The 23,197-nt window shown below is 41.1% G+C and overlaps 1 protein-coding gene across 3 annotated transcripts; it reads left to right on the forward strand.

The window, feature by feature from the left end:
- Positions 1-1,174: 1,174 nt before the first annotated feature.
- On the forward strand, positions 1,175-17,044 carry UGDH (UDP-glucose 6-dehydrogenase; the record flags this gene model as incomplete). Of its 3 annotated transcripts, none has more annotated exons than XM_081998710.1 (11): positions 1,175-1,336; positions 3,653-3,754; positions 5,134-5,334; positions 5,417-5,614; positions 6,112-6,259; positions 7,436-7,530; positions 11,685-11,815; positions 12,537-12,670; positions 13,820-13,911; positions 13,997-14,107; positions 16,934-17,044. In XM_081998710.1, the coding sequence occupies 11 exons, from the start codon at positions 1,175-1,177 to the stop codon at positions 17,042-17,044; spliced, it is 1,485 nt and encodes a 494-aa protein (XP_081854836.1). The 3 variants fall into 3 exon arrangements, with proteins under 3 accessions (XP_081854836.1, XP_081854837.1, XP_081854838.1); XM_081998711.1 differs by having other exon boundaries at positions 6,112-6,253; XM_081998712.1 differs by lacking the exon at positions 5,134-5,334.
- Between the last annotated feature and the right edge of the window lie 6,153 nt (positions 17,045-23,197).

Here is a 23,197-nt window from a genome sequence, read left to right on the forward strand (position 1 = left end):
CGCAGAGACCCCAGCCGGGCCCGGGGGCCCTGCGGCCCCTCAGCCGCCCTTGCGCGACCGGGGCCGGGCTTGGCCTGCGCGGCCGCCGGCGCTGCCTGAGGTGTCCCGCGCCCATTCGCCGGCGGCGCGGCGGGGCGGGGAGGCGGCGGTGCGGGCGGGCTCCGCGGCGGCCTCCGCCCCCGGGGAAAGGGAGGAGTCGGGGCCGGCCTCGCTCGGCGTCCCCGGGATGAAACAGTCGCCTCAGCCCCGCGGCGGCCCTTTAAATAGCCGCCGCCTCCTCACTGGTAGCGGAGCGTCGCCCTGAGCTGGCTGAGCATCCTTGCTGCAGTCCTTCAGCTCGATCTGCTGCGGCGGGGCAGGACCGCGCCTGCCCGCAGTAAGTCACTGGGCTGCGGCTTCGGTGCCGGCCGCGGGTCCTCCGGCTGCCTTCCGTGGAGGCTCCCCGGGGCGGTGGCGGCGGCGGTCTTTCCCGCCAGCTGCCGCCCCCCCCCCCCCCCAAGAGCGCGGGGCCGGGTTCCGGCCGGGCAGCCGTTCTCTGCCGCGGCCGGCGGGAACCTTTCACTGGGCTCCCGGGGATGGACCACGCGGGGGTCTCCCCGGCCCGAGCCGCCCAGGAGGAGGAGCGGGGTCGGCTCCCGGCCTGCTCCCTCCATCGGAGAGGAGGCGAGGGCTGCGGCCTCCGCGCTGACGGCGCCTTTCCCGGCTGAGGGGCTCTGGGGATGGGGCGGAGGCCGGGCCCGGCCCGGGGGTCCCGGCCGAGCGCGGCCTGGCACGGCTGTGCCCGCCGTGGGGCTGCGGCCGTCCTGCCCGCTGTGCGCTGCCTGCAGCAGTGGTCTCTGCTCGTGCCTCTTACTTATCGTGGCATCAGCAGTTCCTCGGCCTAAGGGGGTGGTATTTACGCTGGCAGGCTTCAAAGCGACCACAGAAAGCGCTTCCTCAATGGTCGGTGTGTGCTGGTGCTCCTGGCGAGGGCAGGCTCGCCTTCCTGGGCGAGAGGGAGGAATTGCAGTTCATTTCAAGAGATCAGCTGTAAGAAAATGTTTCTCTTTGTGGCAGCATAATAAAATCTCAAGTCGTTAATTCTCTCTTCTTTCCTTGAATTGTTGGCCAGTATTTTAATTTATAACTCCTGATTCTTCTTCCCCCTCCCCCCCCCCTTCTTGGTAGAGCAATCATGTTTGAAATTAAGAAGATTTGCTGTATTGGTGCTGGTTATGTTGGTGGGCCAACCTGTAGTGTTATTGCACAGATGTGTCCCAGTATCAAAGTTACTGTTGTGGATGTCAACGAGGCCAGAATCAATGCCTGGAATTCAGATACACTCCCAATCTATGAGGTAAACTTGTCTCGCTGTTGTCTCTTCTTCCAGCCAGTGTTGCATTTGCTTCCCTCCCACCACATGGCATTCCACATGGCCCACTTCATAGCACGGTGATGTCCTTCAAAAAGAGTATTCTGGAACAGCTGCTTGTCACTACTGCTAAACAAGATTTTTGAAATAACTCAATATGTCTGGTGCAGGCAGGTATTTAAAGCTTATATATGAAGGGCCTAATAAGGAAAAATGTGATATTATCTATAGTGAATTGTGCTAAATCATGCTGACTTTCTTTCAAGACCTGATCTAGTCATAACATAGTCCTCTTAGTTATAGCTATTATCTGCTGTGTTGTAGCACAATATGAATGTGTAATATTGGGCAGTAAGCTTTATTCCCATTCTGAATACTGCCAAAATCCAATCTGTGCTGCCCATCTAAACCATGTTGTAAGATGGGAACGGTAAGGTTCCTGACTCACTTGTACCATAAACCTCCAATCTGGTCTGGGAACACTAGGCCAGGTAAAAAATATTTTTAAATGTATCTCACTGTCACTTCATTACAGAATGACTTTCATTTAAAAATATATAAAGCATTTTTCTATTTTGATTCTCTTAGCACTTGTTATTTTTCATTCTTTTTCACCCTTTAAGAATAGGTTTCTTCATTCTTTCACAAGGTACAGTTTTTATAGGTTTGAGTTCTTTCTTTTCTTTAATGGGAGTGAAAACTTATCTTCACTTGACTCCCAAAGACAAGGCATGTTGCTGATACTAACAGTTACTCTTTTGCTATTTCTTATATTCTGAATCCTGTTTGTGCTGTAACACTAGTGTAGGGGTTTTTTCCCCTCTTAAAATCAAACCTATACTGTGACTCTTTAAGTGAAGATGAATAGACCTCCTTTGTCATACATATTCAAAGGAAAATGCGTATAATGCTCAGATTAGTTAGGTGAGATATGAATAAGGATCATGAAAGCAAGTCCTTTGTTTTGTATAAACACTTAGACTGAATGAGTTAAAAGTAGAGCTAGTCTTGGCATGTTGAAAAAAAACCAAAACCCACAAACTCGCAACATCTGTTTCCTGGAATGGTGTCCTTTGCTTACAAAGAATGTACAAAAACTGCCAAGAATTAGTTCAGATAGTTGTAAAATCGAGTCATTGCACGGTGAGGTTTTTCTTAATTTTTTTGTTTTGGGTTTTTTCTTTCCAGTGTCAGAAATTGTCTAGTGGGCTACCTTTCTATTTACATCCCAGTAGGACCATAGTTGGAACATTTGGTGGGTTGTAATGCATGTTATTCTGCCTGGACTGACCTTTGTTTTCCTTTTAAGAAGGTATTTGGTACAAAGTGAGACAGCAGAAGTGTCTTGTGTAAGAAAGCTTCTGCTTCATTTTCCTCTCTCTCCCTCCAGTGAATCTTTGCCTTTCTGGCACTTACTTAAATATCCCATGTCATGATGGGCATCTCTCAAGTTGGAGATGTGATTGCCACATTACAGTGTATTACTTTATTTTTCAATCAAAAAGTAAAGGCTTCTTTTGTTCTTTGACAACTATATCTTAGTTAACTAATTTTGTAGACCATTCTGACATGGAGGATTGCTCATGTACATGGCCTCCTATTCCTCTTGTCTGAGTGGAGGTGTTAAGGGAAGGGAATTGTGCCTGTGATTCTTCCGTGCTGCAGGTATGGTGCCATGATAAGTTTAATTTGGCCCAAAGATAAGTGGTTGCCAAAAGGAGTGTGCTCTTTTATCTACTCTGTGTTTCTGCCTTTCTTTCACTGGATCAGGGCTTGCTAATTTGGTAGAAGACTTCTTTGGCCAGGGGTAGGATTTGTGCTGGATCAGTTCTAGGTCTGATGTTGGGGAGACCATGGAACGTGTAGCTGAGAGAACAGGAGATTGGGACCACCTCTTTTGTTTGCAGTCTAGGGAATATTGTAAGACTTTATGTCTTGAACCTACTTAACATCACTCTACAGGTATTTCTTTAATTGTTGCTCATGCTAGTAGAACTGAGTGTAAGAATAACTGCAGCCTAAAATCTGGCTGTGCAAATAACAATTCAGTGTGTCTGAAAGTTTTGAGACAGCATTTTGAGTGTTTTGAATAAGAAAGGGCTTTATTTTTTTCACTATGTAAATTTACAGAAGCTTTACGTCTGTTCTTTACATTTGGCATACTGAAAACATGCCACACGGGGGATGTGTGTGTGTGAAGTCTTTCTGTACCTGAAATGATAGGCTGTTTGTTTGGGTATGCAGTTTTCTGTTCTTTGAACTGCATTAACCTTAACTGTTTTTTTTCTTGCTCTTTTTCAGCCAGGGTTAAAAGAAGTGGTAGAATCCTGTCGAGGAAGAAACCTCTTCTTTTCCACCAGTATTGATGATGCCATTAGAGAAGCTGATCTTGTATTTATTTCTGTAAGTTTAGGGGGAGAAGGTGGTTGTGTGTATTTGTCTTTTTTTTTATCAAGTCATAATGTTGCTCTTATGTTAGGAAGAGGCCTTTGTTTTGTCATATAGATTCAGTTAGCAATGTCATGTCACTGTCACAGTTTTCTCCTTGTACTTCTGTGTGCTGTGGGAAAAGTGTTTAAATAAGCTTTTTATTTTATTTTATCTGTTTCTTATAGCCAGTAGAATGTTTGACAAATGAACAGACTCTAAGTCCAAATGATAATGTTGATGTTTAGCTTGGTTAGATGTATGGGGTCTTAAAGCAGATCTGACATTGCAGTGTACTACTGAAATGTATGAGACTTTAAGAATACTGATATGGTTCCTAGATAGGGATGCAAAGTCATATACTGATTGTTGGGTTACAAAGATGACTTATTTCAAGAAGCTTTTTAAAAATTGTATTAGTAGAAGAGAGGCCAGCTGGCTTTAATATTTTCTAGCTTTAATATTTCTACACTATTGACACCACTAGGAAGAGGATCCAGTCAAACATAAACAGTGTGACCTTTTGTAGTCTAGAAGGTTGTTCCTAATGCAAAATCCAAAAGAGCTGATTGCTATTAATCTTCCTAGGCCACAGTTAAGTTTTGGTGGGTTTTTTGTTACTTAAGTCCTCTTTTCTTGAACTCCTCTTTGTTAGGACACCTCAATACAGAGCTCTATTTCTGATAGTATTTTTCTCCATTCATTAAGGCTAAAATGAATGCTGTTTGGCTGGATGACTGCCACTAATACAAGCCTATATATTGCCACCTGTCCTTGGCTTGAAACAGGCTATTGTCTTTTACATGTTGTTGCCATTTTCTTCTTTCAGTCTGTAATGAAAAGGACCCTCTGTCTAATCTAACTGATGTGTTTTCCCTTATGTTGCCTTTTCTGCGTACTTCGCCACAGCAATTTTCAGCAGCTCTACACTTAGGTTTCACTGCAAAGTGGGTTTAAACTGTAACTGCCTCACTAGCTGCAAGATTTTTACATGAATTTTTGCACTTCTGATGTGGGCCAGGAAACAAAAGGTGGCTGGCTGTAAGAATGAAGAAATTACTAGTGTTTCCAGAATAAGGACTAACTTTCACCGAAGCTTGCAGAGCTGCTATGAATTATTCTTGCTTAAATTCTATTTGAATAGAGGCCAGTGAGCTTTCTTTAGAAGACAAAATGGGTAATTGAGAAAGCTAATAGCCATTCATCTGATATGGTAACTAAAATAATTCTGGGGTAGAAGCAAGCTGGACTCTGGGAAGGAAAATGTCTGTCATTTGTAACAGTTTCACCTTGTCAGTACCTCTTGTATTAAGAGACCTATAACATTTCTTCTCCCTCCATGTATTTGTAACTAGGTTAACACACCAACAAAGACCTATGGGATGGGAAAAGGCAGAGCAGCTGATCTGAAATACATTGAAGCTTGTGCTAGACGAATTGTACAAAATTCAAATGGCTATAAAATTGTCACTGAGAAAAGCACAGTTCCAGTACGTGCTGCAGAGAGCATTCGTCGAATATTTGATGCTAATACTAAGCCTAACTTGGATTTGCAGGTAAGTGTAATCTTTGAGTTGTCTATTTAAAGGCCGGTTGTTGCTTTTGGCTTTTATCTGTCCTTTATTTCTGTGCCTGTAGGTGCTGTCTAACCCAGAGTTCCTTGCAGAAGGAACAGCCATCAAGGACCTGAAGAACCCAGACAGAGTGCTTATCGGTGGAGATGATTCTCCAGAGGGACAGAAAGCTGTCCGTGCTCTTTGTGCTGTTTATGAGCACTGGGTGCCCAAAGAAAAAATCCTCACCACCAATACCTGGTCATCAGAACTTTCTAAACTGGTTAGTGTTACTGACCATTGTTGTCTGCAATGAGCGAAGTGTGTAAGTGAGACAAAGTTCAGAAGCAGAAGTTCACTGACACCGGGTGATGCAGCTAGGAAGGGTGGATGAGATTGGGAGTACCCAATATGTATGTCAAAGGATATTAATCTTTTCCAGTTATCTCAGCTGAGATCTAATAGATGATATGAACTTTCCATGAAGTCTTTTTCTCACTGTTATTGCTGTGTTATTTATTACTAAGAGTAAACTTCCAGTGCTGCAGAAGCTGGTTACCATCATAAAATGGTTCAAACTCTGCAAGTTAATTATTACATTATTTTGCTTAGATCCTATTAACCGGCATTTATGTATTAAACTAGTTATGTTACCATTTTGTATCTCAACAGTGTTACATAGATACTAAAGTAATCCTTCCAGTAGTAACTCCCTTTGGTCTGTGGGCATCTCAGTTGCTGGAAAAATCAAGTTCTCTTTACTATGGTTTTTATTTGCAGGCAGCTAATGCATTCCTTGCCCAAAGAATCAGCAGCATTAACTCAATCAGCGCTCTGTGTGAAGCTACAGGAGCAGATGTTGAAGAAGTAGCAAGAGCTATTGGAACAGACCAAAGAATTGGAAATAAGTTTCTCAAAGCCAGTGTTGGTAAATGAAAATTTCCCCCCTTTTTTTTTTCTTCTGGGCTTCTGATTAATAGTGCAATAGGTCTACTAGTAAGTGATCTGATACTCTAAAATCTTCTACAGCATGAGTGTGTGAAAAAAATATTGCTGTAGAGTACTAGCATAAATCAGTTTTTCTGGTAAAATGTCTAGGACTGAGGTTGCTCTAGGCCCTGGAAATCTGAAACCTGAGAGTTCAGAGTGCAAGGTTTATCCTGCCTGCACACTGGAAGGAAAAGCTGCACCTTTACTTTTATGAAGCATCACTGATGATAGTGTTCTCCGAGATAGATGTCTTCCCAATTGTAACTGCTGCAATTTTGTTTGTGAGTTGCTGCCAGCAGCCTGAGGAAGGGGATGCCTCTAGGTCAGAATGTGTGATGGCAACTTCTAATTTGTAGGACGAATTCGGCTGTTTAGGTTTACTAGAGAGTAAGATGTGATGAAATGGTGGTCAGCACAATAAGCTTTCAAACTTACGGAACAAGACTAAAGTCTATCTGTATGGCTACAGTTTTCATGCTGGAAAGAGACAGTGACTTTAAAATAACCTTATTAAATATAACATCTCCTAGAGTGAAAAGTAGGTAGCAAATTCATTACCAAAATTCCTATTAGGTTATTACAATTCCTTCTACAATATGTTGCTTCTGGGATGCTGCTGAGCAAAGTTCTAAGGGTCAAGGATCCCTCTATTAATTGCCTCAGTTCTCAGTCGTCTGTGGTGATCTTTGGTTCTTGGCAATGATGAGAGACCCATTTGGGGTGGGGGAGGAAAGAACCTAATCTTAGAATACTTGGTCTGAGAAATACTAATCTAAATCTCTAGGTAAGGGGGAAGAGCAAACCCAGGTGCTTGTCCAACCACTTGTGATGATAAAAAAACCTAGGGGCTATCTTACCCTATGTTTCCCTGAGACTGGGTTAAAACTTCCATTGACTCCAGTGGGACTTGAAGCAATTTTAAGGCTTCTGTAACTGACAGTTAAGTAGGTCCAGGAGTTGTAGTTTGAGAAATTCTTAAGGTTTTCTTTTGCTAGCAGTGAAATACTGGGAAAATTATGCTGACTGTGTTAATGATAGCAAAAAACTACTTGATTCCAAAGATTGGCTAGAATAGTACCTTAGTCACCTGTACAATAACCATTTTCTCTTTCAGGGTTTGGAGGTAGCTGTTTTCAGAAGGATGTCTTGAATTTAGTGTACCTCTGTGAGGCACTGAACTTACCTGAAGTAGCCCGCTACTGGCAACAGGTACAAATTTTTTTGAGGGGTTAGTTTTTCTTCAGCATTCAGCTTTCAGGCACAGAGCTTTTGAGCATTGCCCACATATAATCTGTGTTTCAGCTTTAAGGAACAGATACCTTAATGTCGATCATCTTTACATTTTAGGGCCCTCAGCCTGACACTGCCATTTGATACTTGTGGGTGCTTAGGCTTTTTTGGGTTCAACTAAGTTGTATGGATCAAATGGATTGGGAAGTTGTCTAGAAGTAGCAGTAGAAAATGTGAAGTACAAGCATGTCTGGACTTCTGTCTTCCTCTTGCTCTTGGTTATCTCTGTCCACTATATCAGAGCTTATGATCTTTTCTTCAGGGTCTACTTTTACAGTTCCTTTTCCTGAAAGAACTTAGCAGAACTTGCTATTCTTTTAAATAAGTATGGTTGCTGCTGTTCCCTGGTTAATATTAGGAATGGTTGGGAAGATGTGGATGCTCTCAGCCCTAGCATCAATGCAGCAATACCAGAATGCTCAGTCTGTACTAGAAAGTGTTTCCCTATAAACCAGTGAAAGCACTTCACCCCTCTTCCCAGTCCTGACTGAGGAAGCAGCTTTGACATATGTGGTATGGTCAAAAGAACAGCTTTAGCTTATTGTCCTGATTTAGGCTGTGGCGATCAAATACAAGGCTGCCTAGCAGATGCCCCCAGAATACCATGCACATGATTTACCTACCTTATTAGCAGCTTTCCTGTTTTTTTTCAATCTTCCTTTTGCTAGCCTTTTTTTCTCCTCACTTTCCTCTATCCCAGTCTGCCTGCCAAATGAACAACATGCCCATAATTACTTTTCATCATTGGTCAGTTGTGCCACATCCATCCTGATGTCCAGTATTTCTTATACTATTACCCAGGTCATCATGGCCATGTGGTACTGTTGATGGGAGTTACTTAGGCTCTGTTGGCTTTGCAAGATTCTATTCCCCAAAAGGTCCCTAAATCTCCTTTCTAATTGTCTGAAGCTTGACTGAATCTCGCTCATAATTGCCCCATAACTGCTTGTAGAACTCAGCCATCTCTCACAGTGCTATCTGTGACTTTTGTCAGCTTCTTATATTATCTGTGATGTCCAGTGGCTTTCTGCATCCTGTTCAGATAGTTTAACCTCCAGCCAGGGGCTAGTCAGCAGCCTAGTTACTTGCTTGCAACTCTCTTATATCAGTTTTTTGGGACAAGGAAGACATGGAGTTTATGCTGTCTGCCTCTGAAGGGGTTCAGATTGACAATTTCCTTAATATACTTCATTAGGATAGTCTAGTCCATAGTGGAGAGGCTTGCAATCCCATCGGTGAAGTGACACTAATGTACTACATGAACCTTGCACAAGCATCCAGGAGAAGTTTGGTTCAGTGTAGGACTTGGATGCATTGGCACAGTACGAAAGAGAAGGAGCCCTATGTTCTGAAACATGCTTCAAGAACTGCTGCTTTTACTCAGTATAAGATGTAGGCAGACAACAATCTCTGGAGCTGCAGGAACTAACCATGTTACCCCACTGACAATCTGATGAATAAGAAAAAAATACTGTCTTGACAGGGACAAATTGGTTTGGCTCTCTCCTTTGAGATCACAAGGGTCGTTCTCAAGACGCACTCTACTTGGTATCTTGGCAACCCAAAGGCATAGGAACACTTAGTTTGCTCTGTGTGGAGGTGTGTTTTTTATTTAACAAAAGCCTAAAAAGTTGCATTGTTAATGTAAACTAGTTTAAAGTTGTGGTGGGTTGACTGTGGCTGGATGCCAGGTGCCCACCAAAGCTGCTCTGTCACTCCCCTCCTCAGTTGGGCAGGGGAGAGAAAATACAACAAAAGGCTCATAGGTCAAGATAAGGACAGGAAGAGATCAGTCAGCAGTTACTGTCACAGGCAAAACAGACTCAACTTGATCAAATTTAGTTTAGTTTATTATGAATCAAATCAGAGCAGCATAATGAGAGACAATGCAAATCTTAAAACACCTTCCCCCCACCCCTCCCTTCTTCCCAGGTTCAATTTCACTCCTGACTTTTTCTCTACCTCCTCCCCACTCAAGCAGCACAGGGGGACAGGGAAAGGGGCTTGTGGTCAGTTCATCACACATTGTCTTTGCTGCTCCTCCTTCCTCAGGGGGAGGACTCCTCGCTTTCTTCCCCTGCTCCAGTGTGGGGTCCTTCCCACAGGACACCATCCTCCACAAAGTTCTCCAACATTCCTTCCCACGGGCTGTAGTTCTTCACAAACTGCTCCAGCCTGGGTCCCTTCCACAGGGTGCAGTCCTTCAGGAACAGACTGCTCCAGCGTGGATCCCTCATGGGGCCGCATGTCCTGCCAGGAGCCTGCTCCAGCATGGGCTTGCCATGGGGTCACCGCCTCTTTCAGGCTTCCACCTGCTCCAGCGTGGGGTCCTCCACAGGCTGCAGATGGAGATCTGCTCCACCGTGGAGCTCCATGGGCTGCGGGGGGACAGCCTGCCTCACCATGGTCTTCACCACAGGCTGCAGGGGAATCTCTGCTCTGGTGCCTGGAGCACCTCTTCCTCTTCCTTCTTCACTGACCTTGGTATCTGCAGAGTTGTTTCTCTCATATTGTCACTCCTCTCTCAAGCTGTAATTGCACAGGTGGTTTGTGATTTTTTCCTCTTCCTAACTATGTTATCGCAGTGGTGCTACCACCATCACTGATGGGCTCGGCCTTGGCCAGTGGCAGGTCCGTCTTGGAGTCAGCTGGCACTGGCTCTGTCAGACACAGGGGAAGCTTCTAGCAGCTTCTCACAGAAGCCACCCCTGCGGCCCTCCTGCTACCAAAACCTTGCCACACAAACCCAGTACAAAAGTCCTTTTAATGCTTTTATGCTCTCTTACTCTGTTTTAAGAGCAATTCTTTGCAGTGTTTATATGTGACTTACTACCTGATTTGTCCACGCCTTAATAAGAATAGTTACTCCAGAGTTAGGATAAGGTAAAGTGTTATGCTCATGTAGTGCCACCCCTTGCCTGCACCTTCTGCTTCCTCAGAGCCCTGTCATCTTGCAGAGGTCTATCTGCCCCACCCCAGACTGGTAAAGCCATGTAACACACACGTGCACCTGTATAAGCAACTGGGTGAAGACCTTCTTTGTGGCCTGAGCACAGCACTGTCAGCAGCTCATCAAAATGCATGCCCATGGGAGACCTCAGACCAGTCTAAGGACAGGGTGCAAATTCTGGAGGATATGCTGATCAGAGCAGCCCCAGAATCCTAACTTTTATTCTCCCTAGCCTTCAGACAGCACAGGGCGCTCTAGTTTTGAAGTCTTCATTAGTTTAAAACCTACCTCCAGAAAGAAATATGTCCATCTTACCCTGTCATCTGTTACCTTTGTTTCCCATCACCACCTTGTTGAATGCATAAATCTCACTGCTCTTATTTTTTTCCTCAAGTAAAGTTTGTTCACCAATATCCTTCTACTGTATAGTTTATACCTTATGTTTCATAGACTGCTTTTGTTAATTCTTGATTTGGGTTGAAAGTCTCAAAACCAAGAGGGAAATGTAGTTCTTTCCAGTCCATGCTGAACTCTGACTAGGTGGGGGAACCAGTGCCCTCTGTGTTAAGGGCTAGAGATAAAAGTATGAAGCAGGCTGGTGGAAAGTACAGGAACAATCTGAGTGAAGTGAGGCACTTAGATATCTGATTTAACCATGTTACTTTTGTGTATTGAAATCTGCTAGTGTGGATTAAAAAGGCTAAAAATGTTCTTACAGTTGTTATACATGGTGTGTAAGGTAGTGTAGGTCTGGCAATGGGATGTCTATGTGACATGAAGTATTCTAACACTGAAACTGCTTTCCATGTTTCTGCCTAGAATACAATAAATTGTCGATTGAAAAAAAGAAAAAAAGGCAATCTGAAAAAGTCCTAGCCTTTGAACTAGATAATGCATGATGGTATGTGTGTATATCAGTCACTGATTAAAATAGGATTTGACTCAGAATTTGGTAAATTACCTACATTTATATTTGGATTACTTACACTGAGTAAAAATATTTAGCTTTCTCTTTAAGCCTCTATTAAACTTACATGTGGGTAGCTTTGCTTGATTGTTAATAGAAGCTGTTTACAGTTTAAAATGGCTCCCTCCTGTACCATCATGTTTTATATAATTTCAGGTGATAGACATGAATGATTATCAGAGAAGAAGATTTGCTTCCCGCATTATTGACAGCTTGTTCAATACTGTCACTGATAAGAAGATTGCTATTTTAGGGTTTGCATTCAAAAAGGATACTGGGGACACAAGGTAAGAAAGCAAATTCAGTTCACTAATGTGGATTCCCTACAGTTGTGACCAGCTGTGCAGCTAAACCCCCCCAGCTGAATTGCATTAATAAAAATAGATCAGATATGGAACCCTTAACCTCTTGTGACTGACTTGCATTGTAACAAGGATTAGTCTTTCTTAAATGGATGAGACAATTGATTCTCGGCCTCTACAACATACCTGAATCATTCAGAAGCTGGAGCAGATACCTCTGGTCCTTATTAACTTGCATAAGCAAAGGTAGATTTTTGATGGAATCCCTCCATTCTCCACAGAAAAGAATGTAAACTTTTTTTTTTGCAGCTGGTTCTAAATTGCTATATGAAGCCAAAGTTTCAGCTTTGTTTCCTAAATGTGGTTAATTCTGTTTTTCTTTAAAGCTTAAACTTGATACAACTCTCTGACTGCAGTTTGTGGGGAAAGCTGATAAGCTTGATACCTTGTTAATTATGGTAAATAGGAGTCCCCGGGCTTGGTATCTCCCTTGCATGATTCAGCAAAAGAGATGTAAACTTGGTTTTCATATTACTCTCAGTGGTGTCCCTTAAGATTTCAAGTTTGCTGCTGGGATGGATTACCATGAAGATGTTTAATGTAAAACTGGTGTAAAAGATCTGGCATTGCCTGTCATGACACTTCAAGACTTTTGGTACTTGTAGCATGCCACCTGATTCTTTAACTGATTCATTCACTTCCCTAGAGAATCATCCAGTATCTACATTAGCAAGTATTTAATGGATGAAGGAGCAAAGCTCCATATCTATGATCCTAAAGTACCTAAGGAACAAATCATCTTGGATCTCTCACATCCAGGTGTCTCAGAAGATAACCAAGGTAAGAATGCCCATGTAAAACTTTATTCCTCTTTCCCTCCCCACCCTATTCTCACAATACACAAGATCTGTTTAACTACTATAAATTCATTTTCACATTTTCACCATGGCAATGATGTGTGCTGTTGGTTACACTTACTAGAAGACTGTCATAGCTCAGAGGATTACTGGAACTCTTCCCTCTCCCCCCATAGCTTTTATAGATAAATGCTAATTTTGTACTATTTTTCTTTTGATAAATATTAATTTGAATACATGCAATAAATTTTCTCTCTGCATAATTAAAAGGAAGAGAAAGAAGAATGTCCAGAAGTAGGAGAGACTAGTGTTTTGTCAGCTCCTTTGTGTTATGAGTCCTATCTTGCCTTAGTTTTTGCTTGCATATCTAAAGTAGAAATAAATAAATAGTTCTGAAATTCACTGTAGAGCATTCTCTATTTCCCCTATATCAATTGCATATTAATTTGTTCCTTTAAATTCAAGAAAACGTCAAAATAATCATCTACAACTAGAAATTTCTTGGAGAGAAGCAGAGGGTATTTGGGATTTTTGTTTTCTTTTTTTAATGTGGAGGGGGAGAATGGAGATGATGGGTGGAAGTGGGAGAAGGATAGATCAGGCTTCTAGAGGGGAAGAGAATGGAGGAAAATGAGCTTTGACAAAGAAGAGCAAAGACTGTACATTACCTGATTTGCCCTTGAAGTAGAGGGGAGTGGGAGGGTTGTCTCTAGGCAGCTGCTGAGGCAGTTGAAGGAGGAAGGCAGCCCCTAGTGAGCCATATGTATCTTCTCTAGTGTGAACCAAGTGTTAAATAGGAACTGTGATGTGCTGCTATTGTACAGGCAATGACCTTTGTGAGAGCTGGCATTTGAACACTCCATAGTAACTTATAATTCTAGAGATACTCTTGACTTCAAATCAAATTTGAATGGTTAACTTCAAACATGTAAGTGCTTGGACTCTATTCAGATGCCAGGTACAAACTGCTTTCATTTAAAAAGTGAAATTGAAGTGACAAATATCTTGATAGAAAACATCTCTAGGCAAGTGACTTGAAACTCCTTGTTTGTATAGAGCAAGGAAGGATACTCATTTGCCAGGAGTGCACCAGATGTGTGAAGTATAAAACTTTATTTTCCTTCTGTTACAGTGTCTCGGTTGGTCACTATCAGTAAAGATCCCTATGAAGCCTGTGATGGAGCTCATGCTCTTGTAATTTGCACTGAATGGGACATGTTTAAGGTAAATGTTATCTTCAGTTTAAACTAAAGAAAAGGGGAGTGTTATGCTGCTACTTTATTCTGTCTGCTTTAATTGCCCTTTACAGGAGTTGGATTATGAACGTATTCATAAGAAGATGCTGAAGCCTGCATTTATCTTTGATGGTAGGAGAGTTCTAGATGATCTTCACAATGAGCTACAAGTTATTGGCTTCCAGGTAATCAGCTGGATGCTGCTGCTGCTTATGTTTCTTTCCTTCTGCTCTCTTCCCTCTTGCGTTCTCCCTCTGCAATGACTAAATAGCAAGCAAAAAAAAAAAAACTTTTCAGGTGAGGATTTAAAACTAAACCTGCCTGTACTTAAGTCTCTTCATAGTGCTGTCTTCCTCCGTTACCTTACTATTTTCATAGACTGATGCTCTGTTAAAATCTAAGCTATCTATCAGACTATGCCATCAACATTCAGCAGTATAAAGCATGCATTAGAATCATAGAACCATTTAGGCTGGAAAAGACCTTGAAGATCATCAAGTCCAACTGTAAACCTAACATCGGAATGCTGGTCTACCCTTCTTTGGACCAGGGAAGTCATGCAGAGTTATGAGGCTGAGATTTAGCAGTTTTTTAGATCTCTCCTAAATTCATTTTGGGTAATCATCAGGGTATTTGACTGCAAAACTACTCCCTTCACTGTTTCCTCAAGTCCTGCAGTCTTTGCTGCTACCACCCAGCGGAAGGGCTGAGCTTAGCATTTGGTGTATGTAATAACCTGTGCCACAGCCCCTACCTGGCAACTTGTTTTAATACCACCAAACAAAAAAAGCAGCATTTAAAACTGACATTAACAGGATAGCAAAACATGCTTCCTTCAGAAGTAAGTGTAAGCTGTAAACACACTTTTTGCTCTTCACAAAAGACATAAGCAGGTTTACCTAAGGCATGAGACTTAAAGCCAGATGAAGTGTAATGCAGGTAAAAAATATTTATCAGTCAGTGAGGTCCTCCACTTGGACAGACTATTAAGAAAAGTTTGGGACTCTTCTCCACAAGGTCTGTACAACAAGGCTGGCTGACATTGGAGATAAATGCATTGTATGCAAAGATGTATCTGAACATTAGCCAGTGAAATGCTCAAGTGTTACATGAGAGACTGGAAGAGATGATTGATTATCCTTTGTGATGGATTAATGTCAACCAGAAGGTCAAAACAATGGTGTTTGTTTACACCAAAGAGAGGGCCCAGAAGCAAACGCTTAACTTCTTAGCAAAATGCTTTGCTAAGCTTACAGCAAATGATATATCAAATTATAACCAGTGTGATATTTCTCCTAGGAACTTCTCTTCTGAAGTTAGTGGTTTTAAAGACTTTCAAAATCAGAGACTGTACCTTTGTTTCATAGCTCTTGGGTGACTTTTCTAAGAAATTCTAATTGAATTTTTAACCAATTTGTGAGTTTGCCATCCAGGTTTATAATCCAGATTTTTCATCTAGAATATAATTACAAAGGCATTCAACAACTGACCTATGTTCTCTGCATAAAATAATAAAAAGAATTTTATCATAAATGGACAACCCCAATATTTAACTTTTTAGGTCCCAGTCTTTTTAACTGCCCTTGTTAAAAGCTGTTGCATAGACAGCCTGATGCCAATAGCATTTCCGTTATATACAATCCAATCTATGAATTTGAGCTGGTTTAATTTCTTTTTTTTCCTCAAATTGGAGTTTAAAAAACTTCACTTGAAATGGTGGGTGTGTTTTATAGCCTGTTTCCACAGTGGAAGCTTAATTCAGGAAACACAAATGTGAAGCTCTGTAATTCTAAGTAAAGTAATTTCTGATTTGAGACAAAATCTGTTCGAGTCTCAAGTGAGGAGAGCAGGGTGAGCCTTGATTTGAAGGGCTTGAAGCACTTCTAGCATAGACAGAATTTGACTAATACTAAAATCACCAAATCCCCAAATAATCTGATAGAAGCATCTCAGACACAACCAGAACAAAATCTACAAGCCAGACCAGATGGATGTTTTGGTTGTGTTTCATTCTGCGTACTCCTGTGTATTGTGATTACTTGCATAATGGCTATAGGCTTTCTCTCTTGATATTTTTCCCCTGCTTAAACTACACATAGTTTACACTGTTTGTGAACAGGCTTGTATAAATTGATTTAACCAGACAGTTGAAGCTGTTATGGGCAAATATGGTACATACAGCTCACATGACTGTTGAAACACCTTTCAGAGTTAACTCTGATGTCTGTCTAGAATATATTAATAAAATTCATGTTACATTTAAAATAGTTGAAGTATTTTGGTGCTTTGCATCTGACCTGCACTGCTTAAGAGGAAAGCTACAGCTCTCCTTATTTACTGGGTGTCTGAACTGTTTTGATAGTTAGTGTTTTGTCCTCTACAAGTTCTGTCCTTAGTGATTTACATTAGTCTGACCTAGAAATAGGAGGAATCTGTCTCGCTCTTTGAATTTTGCAGTACCTGGCTTATATGTGTGTTTGTTTTGTTACATACTTTCTCTTACTTAGTTGGCTGCCTTTAGCAATTCAGAGTTGTAGTGTTTCAAAACCAACCCACTCCATCAAGGAGGGGAAAAAGCTGTTTCTATCCTAATTTATTTGGTACAAATTTTTAGACAAAGGAGGCCGAACCTCCATTTTGTGAATACCCAGAACATTTTATGACACTTGTTGTACATAGTCCTAGGGAAGCTGAGGCACATGAGATGGCAGCTATAAATAGGCAAAGCAGGGACCTGTGAAAGGCTGTTTGTTTGTTTGTTTTAAAAAAACACAACAAAAAACCACCACCAACAACCAAACCAAAAAAAACCCCAAAACCAAACAACCAAAACAAACCCACAAAAAAACCCCACACCACAACTCTTTGCAACTCCAATCCCAGAAACTGTCCCTGGGCACACTGTGCTTTGTGGCTTATATTATTATAGTGTTTGTGAAACATAGTCATGGTCCTGGATTTAGTTTGTATAGCTTGCTGCACTCACTTGTTAAATGTGTTTTCTCTTTCAGATCGAAACAATTGGGAAGAAGGTGTCAGCCAAAAGAATTCCTTTTGCTTCTTCATGTGAGATTCCTAAGTTCAGCCTGCAGGACCCACCTGTCAAAAAGCCTAGAGTATAATGTTTAATAGGTACTGAAGGAATTCTGTGGACCTTCTTAGTGATAATAACTGTATGCCTATGCTTTTTTAAGGAAAGATATTTTTCATAAACTAAACCAATTTTACACTAGAAATGGTACCTGGTACATGTGAATTCAGTCTATTTTCAAATCTCTATTTTTATAGCAATTTTTTTGGTTACTGAAGATGGTACAAACCTGTTTTTAATAATGAATCATCTTTTAAGTGAAAAAGTTACCTTCAAACTGCAGATTTCTGCTCCAGAAATGTTCCTAAACTGCACTTTAAATGTTTCAAGTTATATGAAAGCAAAAGAAATAGAGTATCTTAGTCCAGTTATGGACAGTGATCAGGAACTTTGGTCTAGCCAATTTTTCATTTTCTTTTGGGGTAATTCTTTGCCCAGTTACATGCTTGCTCTAACTGGCATTGAAGTCAAAAGATAAGTTCTAAGTCAATTTGGTGGGATTTGTATTGATCCCTAAAATAGATCTGACTGCAACAATAATACCCCGATCCTGGTTGGGATCAGTTGGCACTGATGCAGTCTAAACTGCATGTGTTGTGAGGCCAGGTAGTCCTGCAGGCATCTATCATGTAATTAATGACAGTGGACTAGCAGCTATAAACAGATCCACTGGCAGATCTTCACTTTTGATTCTTTGGTTGTCTTGCCTACATTCCATGTGCAGCCACATAAATTGTTGATCTAATCAGATTCCTGGGGCAAGTTTTTCTTAAGTTACAGCAATACAACCCAACTTCAGCAGAGGGGCATTCTGCTTGTTTGAACATTGAATTTAAGCAGAATTACCTTAATTTGGTGTCAGTCCAAGTAGAAAGCAAATATTGGCCTCAAAGCTACCTGATAGTTATCTTTTCCTTCCTTTCTGCTTACATACTTCATCTGAAAGCAGCTTTCTTAATGAATCTGCAAAAATTATTCTCTGCTGTTAAGAAATTATTAAAAATAAAAATTCAGCCCCATGAGTTAGTCAGCTTGCTACCTCATTTAATTAGCAGGAATGAATACTTCCTATGTTATCTTGATATTTTTGCTTTTACTATTACTTTATTTCTACTTGTTTTTATTATTCTCAATTGGACAGTGCTATTAAAATCCTTGAGATGACAGCTTGTGTTTGGCTTATTGCATGGGGTTGTGAAATGGAGGGGAGGCTAGAGAAGGATGACCATGAACAGGTTTCGGACTAGAAGACATAGATGTCTTAGCTGAATAATAGAGAATTCTCCTCTAACTGGCCATATAGCATCTTCTGAATTTATTCAACAGGTTTGCTTTCAAGTATGCTGTATCAATAGTTTAAACAGCTTAAGATCAGTGTTGTCTTGGTAATGAGTGCTATATCATAGCTATTTACTCACAGAAATGTAGATACAACTTAAGCTTTAGGACAGATACTTGAAGATTTGAGGAACTTGTATAACAATTCGGGTAGACAATACAAGACAGTGTTATCTGACTGAAATAGCTGTATCCTTGAACCAGATGTTTTCAGATTCTGCATGTTACTGGCTTCCACAGAGGGACTTATATGCAGTGATCACTCAGCACTTTGGGCAAATATGCCTCAGGCTTTTTGTCCTATCATAAGATTCTTCTGTGAGGAGTGCATCAGAAGCCACTCAGAGTGGGAATTACAGGGGCTTAAAATCAAACTGTCATCTTTTCATCACAGCTTCTCCTCTTCCTGATTCAGTAGTGCTGCTTTCATACAATGCCTACACAGCAGGGACAACCACAGTTGTGGTATTTGTAAGCATTGTAATCCAACTGGTAATCACCCTGTCTTTGCAGGTAGGCATCCTCTTGACTACCTCTGCCCCCATAGCACCTGAAAGGTCATTTCTCCTTAGAGATTAAGAGGGTACTGACAAGTTGTACTCCAAGGATCTCTTATCCTGAACTATGTTCAGGGTAGCACAGTGCTGCTTCAGGGTTTATCTTAATGGGGAGGGTGCGTAGAGGCTTCAAGAAAATCAGGATCCTTCTCAAACTTGCACACAGCTGTAATAGTAGTGCTTCTGTATGGCACCTGTCCTCATCAGTTTGAAGTAGACAGATGAACCATTAAACTCTTGCATGAAGTGTTGTTCCTGTTAGGAATGTGCAAGAGCTGTAAGGCTGGCCAGTGTTTGTGAGGCTTCCAGTGGCTTTTCACATGCCGTCCCACGGAGAGGGAACTAGGTGCTATACCCCTATTCCTACCCTGGTTCTCCTGCAGACTCAGTCAAAGCCTGGATAGTTACTTGCAGCTTAATCATAAAGATAATAAAGAATGGGCAAGTTCATTATAGTGGAATCACTCTTAACTCCCCTTTCTTAGGAAAGAGCAGCAGATCTTTTCGGAAGAGCAACACTGGGTAAAACTGGTACTGGCATTTCCCTTGCTTTCTTGGAGAGTCAGCTTATTTAGTTTCTTGGTGACTGCATTCTTTTAGTGGGACACTAGGACTGTGGGATGAATCCAGTAGAGACAGCTGGTAGAGCATGCCTTCAGGATATTGAAGTACTTACCTTGCACATATGTGAGAGAACCTCACTGCAAGACAAAAAGAGCAGGCTTCAGAAGCTTTTACAGCACTGTGAATCATAACCCATCATCTTCAGAGTACAGTTGCCAGGGAAATAAGAATTGGAGATGACTTGCATTCCTGCTCTGAAGGCTTGAGCAGCGCATGTAAGAGATGGGTTTTAACACTGTTGAGTCTTTGTCTATGGGATTTTACAGCATGTGATTCTTGATGAGAATTGTGTAATAGGAGTAGTGGACTCCTGTGCTTTAAAATTCTTTTTATGGGGTTCTTAATAAAATGCAATCCCGCAGTAACACTGCTTTTCACTGCACAAAATGTGAATACAACATCTGAAGCAAATCCAGCTTTAATACAAGACTATGAATAGTATGATGCAGACTGCATAAATTCTTACCCAAGATGTGCATAGACAAATTATAAATGCCAGGCAAGATGTACCGTTTTTCTTTTGCGCACGTGTTCAACCCTTTGTGCAGCTAAAACTACTCTGGTTCCAGGCATATGATAGCCCAGAGTATTGCAAGTGAATAAAACAAACACAGTTTTGACCAAGACTGGTTAGTATAGGAGCAGTTAGTGGTGGGATTTTGTACTGGCCAACAAGCTTACACTTCTATCACTTGAGGATGTTCTGTTGATCTAGAATTTATAGTAGTGCTATATATCTTGCTCAACAGCTAAAGTTTGAAATGAATTGTAAAACAGTGCAGGAAGGCATAATGGGTTATCTATGATTGCTTTAGGAATACCGGAGTCAGTTTTCATTACTTGTTTTTTCTATTCCAAGGTGAGAATTCCTATTGCAAGTTGAACATCTGCAATAAGTTGCCCTATCTTGTAGCAAAGGAGTGCAAATACTTGACATTTTCTTTTTAAATGAAGGGGATACCAATATTAATTATTGATCAAGTAGGAGAAAAACTTAAAACTGTTCTTAAATGAACACTTCGGCTTTGATTTAACCTAAAGACTTGAAATCACTGGGAGATGTAGCAGTTTTCTAGTCAGCTGCATAACATTTAATTATGCTTCACAGAGTGTAGTAGATTAGATTGGTGTAATGATGCTAGAAAGACTATTCATTCTTTTAAAGTGTCTGTATCAACTTGAAATCATATTCCTAAAACTCTTTGTTTTCCTGATTGCAAGGAAGATTGTTTCTTAAAATATTTTATGGCTGCTTTGTGAAACAAACTGACAGAATGAAGTGATTGACATACAAGAAGAAAATGTCACTAAACATGAAACTTCATCAGAAAGAAAACTGAGATAGTTGTGAAACCTGTGCTGAATTTATAACCAGGTGTTCTGCGAGACTTTGGTACCTGAATGGGCAATAGGGAAGGAAGATGGTTGTAAAAGCAGGATTTCTTAACTAGGAAAAGAAATTTAGCATTTGTCGTCAAATGCGCTTAAAAACAAAGCACCCCTCCCATCTATGAAGTCAAAACGTGACTGCTTTCCTTAGAAACCGCAGCAAAACATGCAGTTAGAAAACGGCTCATGTAGCTTCTGAAACGTGGTACCAGCTGGCAGACAGTTGTGTAAAAGTGTGAGATCATCTTCCAAACCACCCAGCAGCAATTCATAGAGAATTCTAACATGAAACAACATTGGACTGTGCTTCCAGAGGAATTATTTCTCTCACTGTAAAGAAGTCATGGATAATTACTGCACAATGTTGTCTTGTTCCAGTTTGGTAATAGCTGTATGGCTCAGAATTCCTTTTTCCGTATTTCTGATGTTGATATGCTGAAAGAGCAGCAACTTGGCAAAAGCTACAGTAACATTGTTAAATCTACTCTGTAGGCAAGTCAAAGCCATTATTTATATATAGTAGGATCTCTAATAAAGGCTGGCAGCTGTTAAATGGTGAGGGTATCCAGGAGTTAATGTTGCACCCCTCCCTGCCTGCTGCTGTGGAGGCAGCATTGAATTTCCCTACCATACCTGACAACCTTCCACTGCTTTAGTATTTGGTGTGCTTCAGCTGAAGCAGGGCATTTTTGGCTCAAAGTATGCCTGGTCTTTCGAAGACTAGTGGTCAGGTTGGTTTTTTTTAATTTAAATTTTAAAATCTATTATTATTTTACAATTTTTTTTAATTAAAAAAAAAGCCCTGCCTTTCTCTCTGCCTTTACAAAGTACAGCTATTAAGATTTCTGTTTCTGTTCTTCCCCTCTGTTCCTCATGGATCAGACTTCTCTTCCCCTAACTTACACTTCCATTACACTGTTTAATTAGTACACTCCTCCTAGCTTAAGGCTATTTGTCTTCATAATGCTTTAACAATGCTATACTTCATACTTCATTTTGTGAAGTGTCAATTGTGCATCACTGGCCTCAGTGGTATAATCTGATTTTTGTTGTTCATGACAATACCAAGTTTCTCCTAGATATTAATTTGCTAACTAGCTGCCTGCCTTCCAACATCTTGCTGAGTAGGGGGTGGGCAAAAGGTGCACTCTTTCATGTAGACTACAGTAGTTTTCTACAGAAAAGTACTATAGCCAGCCTTAGGATTACCTGATGATGAGAGTCTGGGACCAGATAATGAATTCCTGGCATGTTTCCCAAATACCTTCATGAAGATACAGCTGAAGCCAGGTCAAAAATGGTATCTAAGGTCCATAGTGGACAACTGAGAATTATTAGGGAGAGATGCACTTTGCACTATCCTGACTGTAAATAGAAGAATTTACAGCTGCCATTATACCATAAGCCATGCTTTTGTTTCTGCTTGAGCTTAGTAGGGTATGTAATGGATTTCATACTTCATCCGTGATGAAATTCACTGCTCTGCATTCAGACTTAACAGCCAGACCATGTCTTAAGGGGGAAGGTAACCAGACCAATCAAGCACAACCACCGCACCCTCAGACTGGCTTTTTAACTTTCTTTTAATGATAAGACAATACCTATGGAGTAGCAGCACAGTACAGAACAGCAGTAGTTCTGCATACCCGATACTGAAGAAGCACCTGTGCAACTCAGCAGGGTTTGGTACAGTTGTACACCCAAACTAAGGGTGGCTCTATTTATGCTGTTAATGGCAATTCAAATTTTTCCATATGATTTAAATTATATGGTATCTATACAAGGTTAATCGTCCTGATAGAAAGGCCTCTTGTTGATTTCAACTTGATATGTTGTGTTTACCGAGGCTCACAGTTGGAGACATGCAAGCACCTGAAAGGCAGCAGCTATCAGAATGGTATAGCTCATTTTCTTAAGATGAAGGTAAGAGATACCGTCCCTTGAAGGAGCACTACCGATACTTTCTCTGGTGTGGTTCAAGAGAGCCCTAATACCGTCCTTCGTCATGTGCACAATCTTTCTTTAGAAGTCCTCTAGTTCCCAGAGCCCCTGCAAGCTTGTGTTACACAATGGTAAGATACACCAAAATATCAGTACCTTTCAAATTACTGTTAGCATCTTCACAAGCATTAACTGCAGCAATAGCGATGGTAGTATAAAACCTGTTTACTTAAATCTGTCTTGATTTTTTTTTTTCCAGCTTACATTTCTTCCATCTCAGTTCCATCACTCTTTCAAAATCAGTTCTATCTTCTGACTTTTTGCTGAACACGAGA

This window comes from Phaethon aethereus (genome assembly GCF_964289735.1).
Source record: "Phaethon aethereus genome assembly, chromosome: 4".
NCBI lineage: Eukaryota > Metazoa > Chordata > Aves > Phaethontiformes > Phaethontidae > Phaethon > Phaethon aethereus.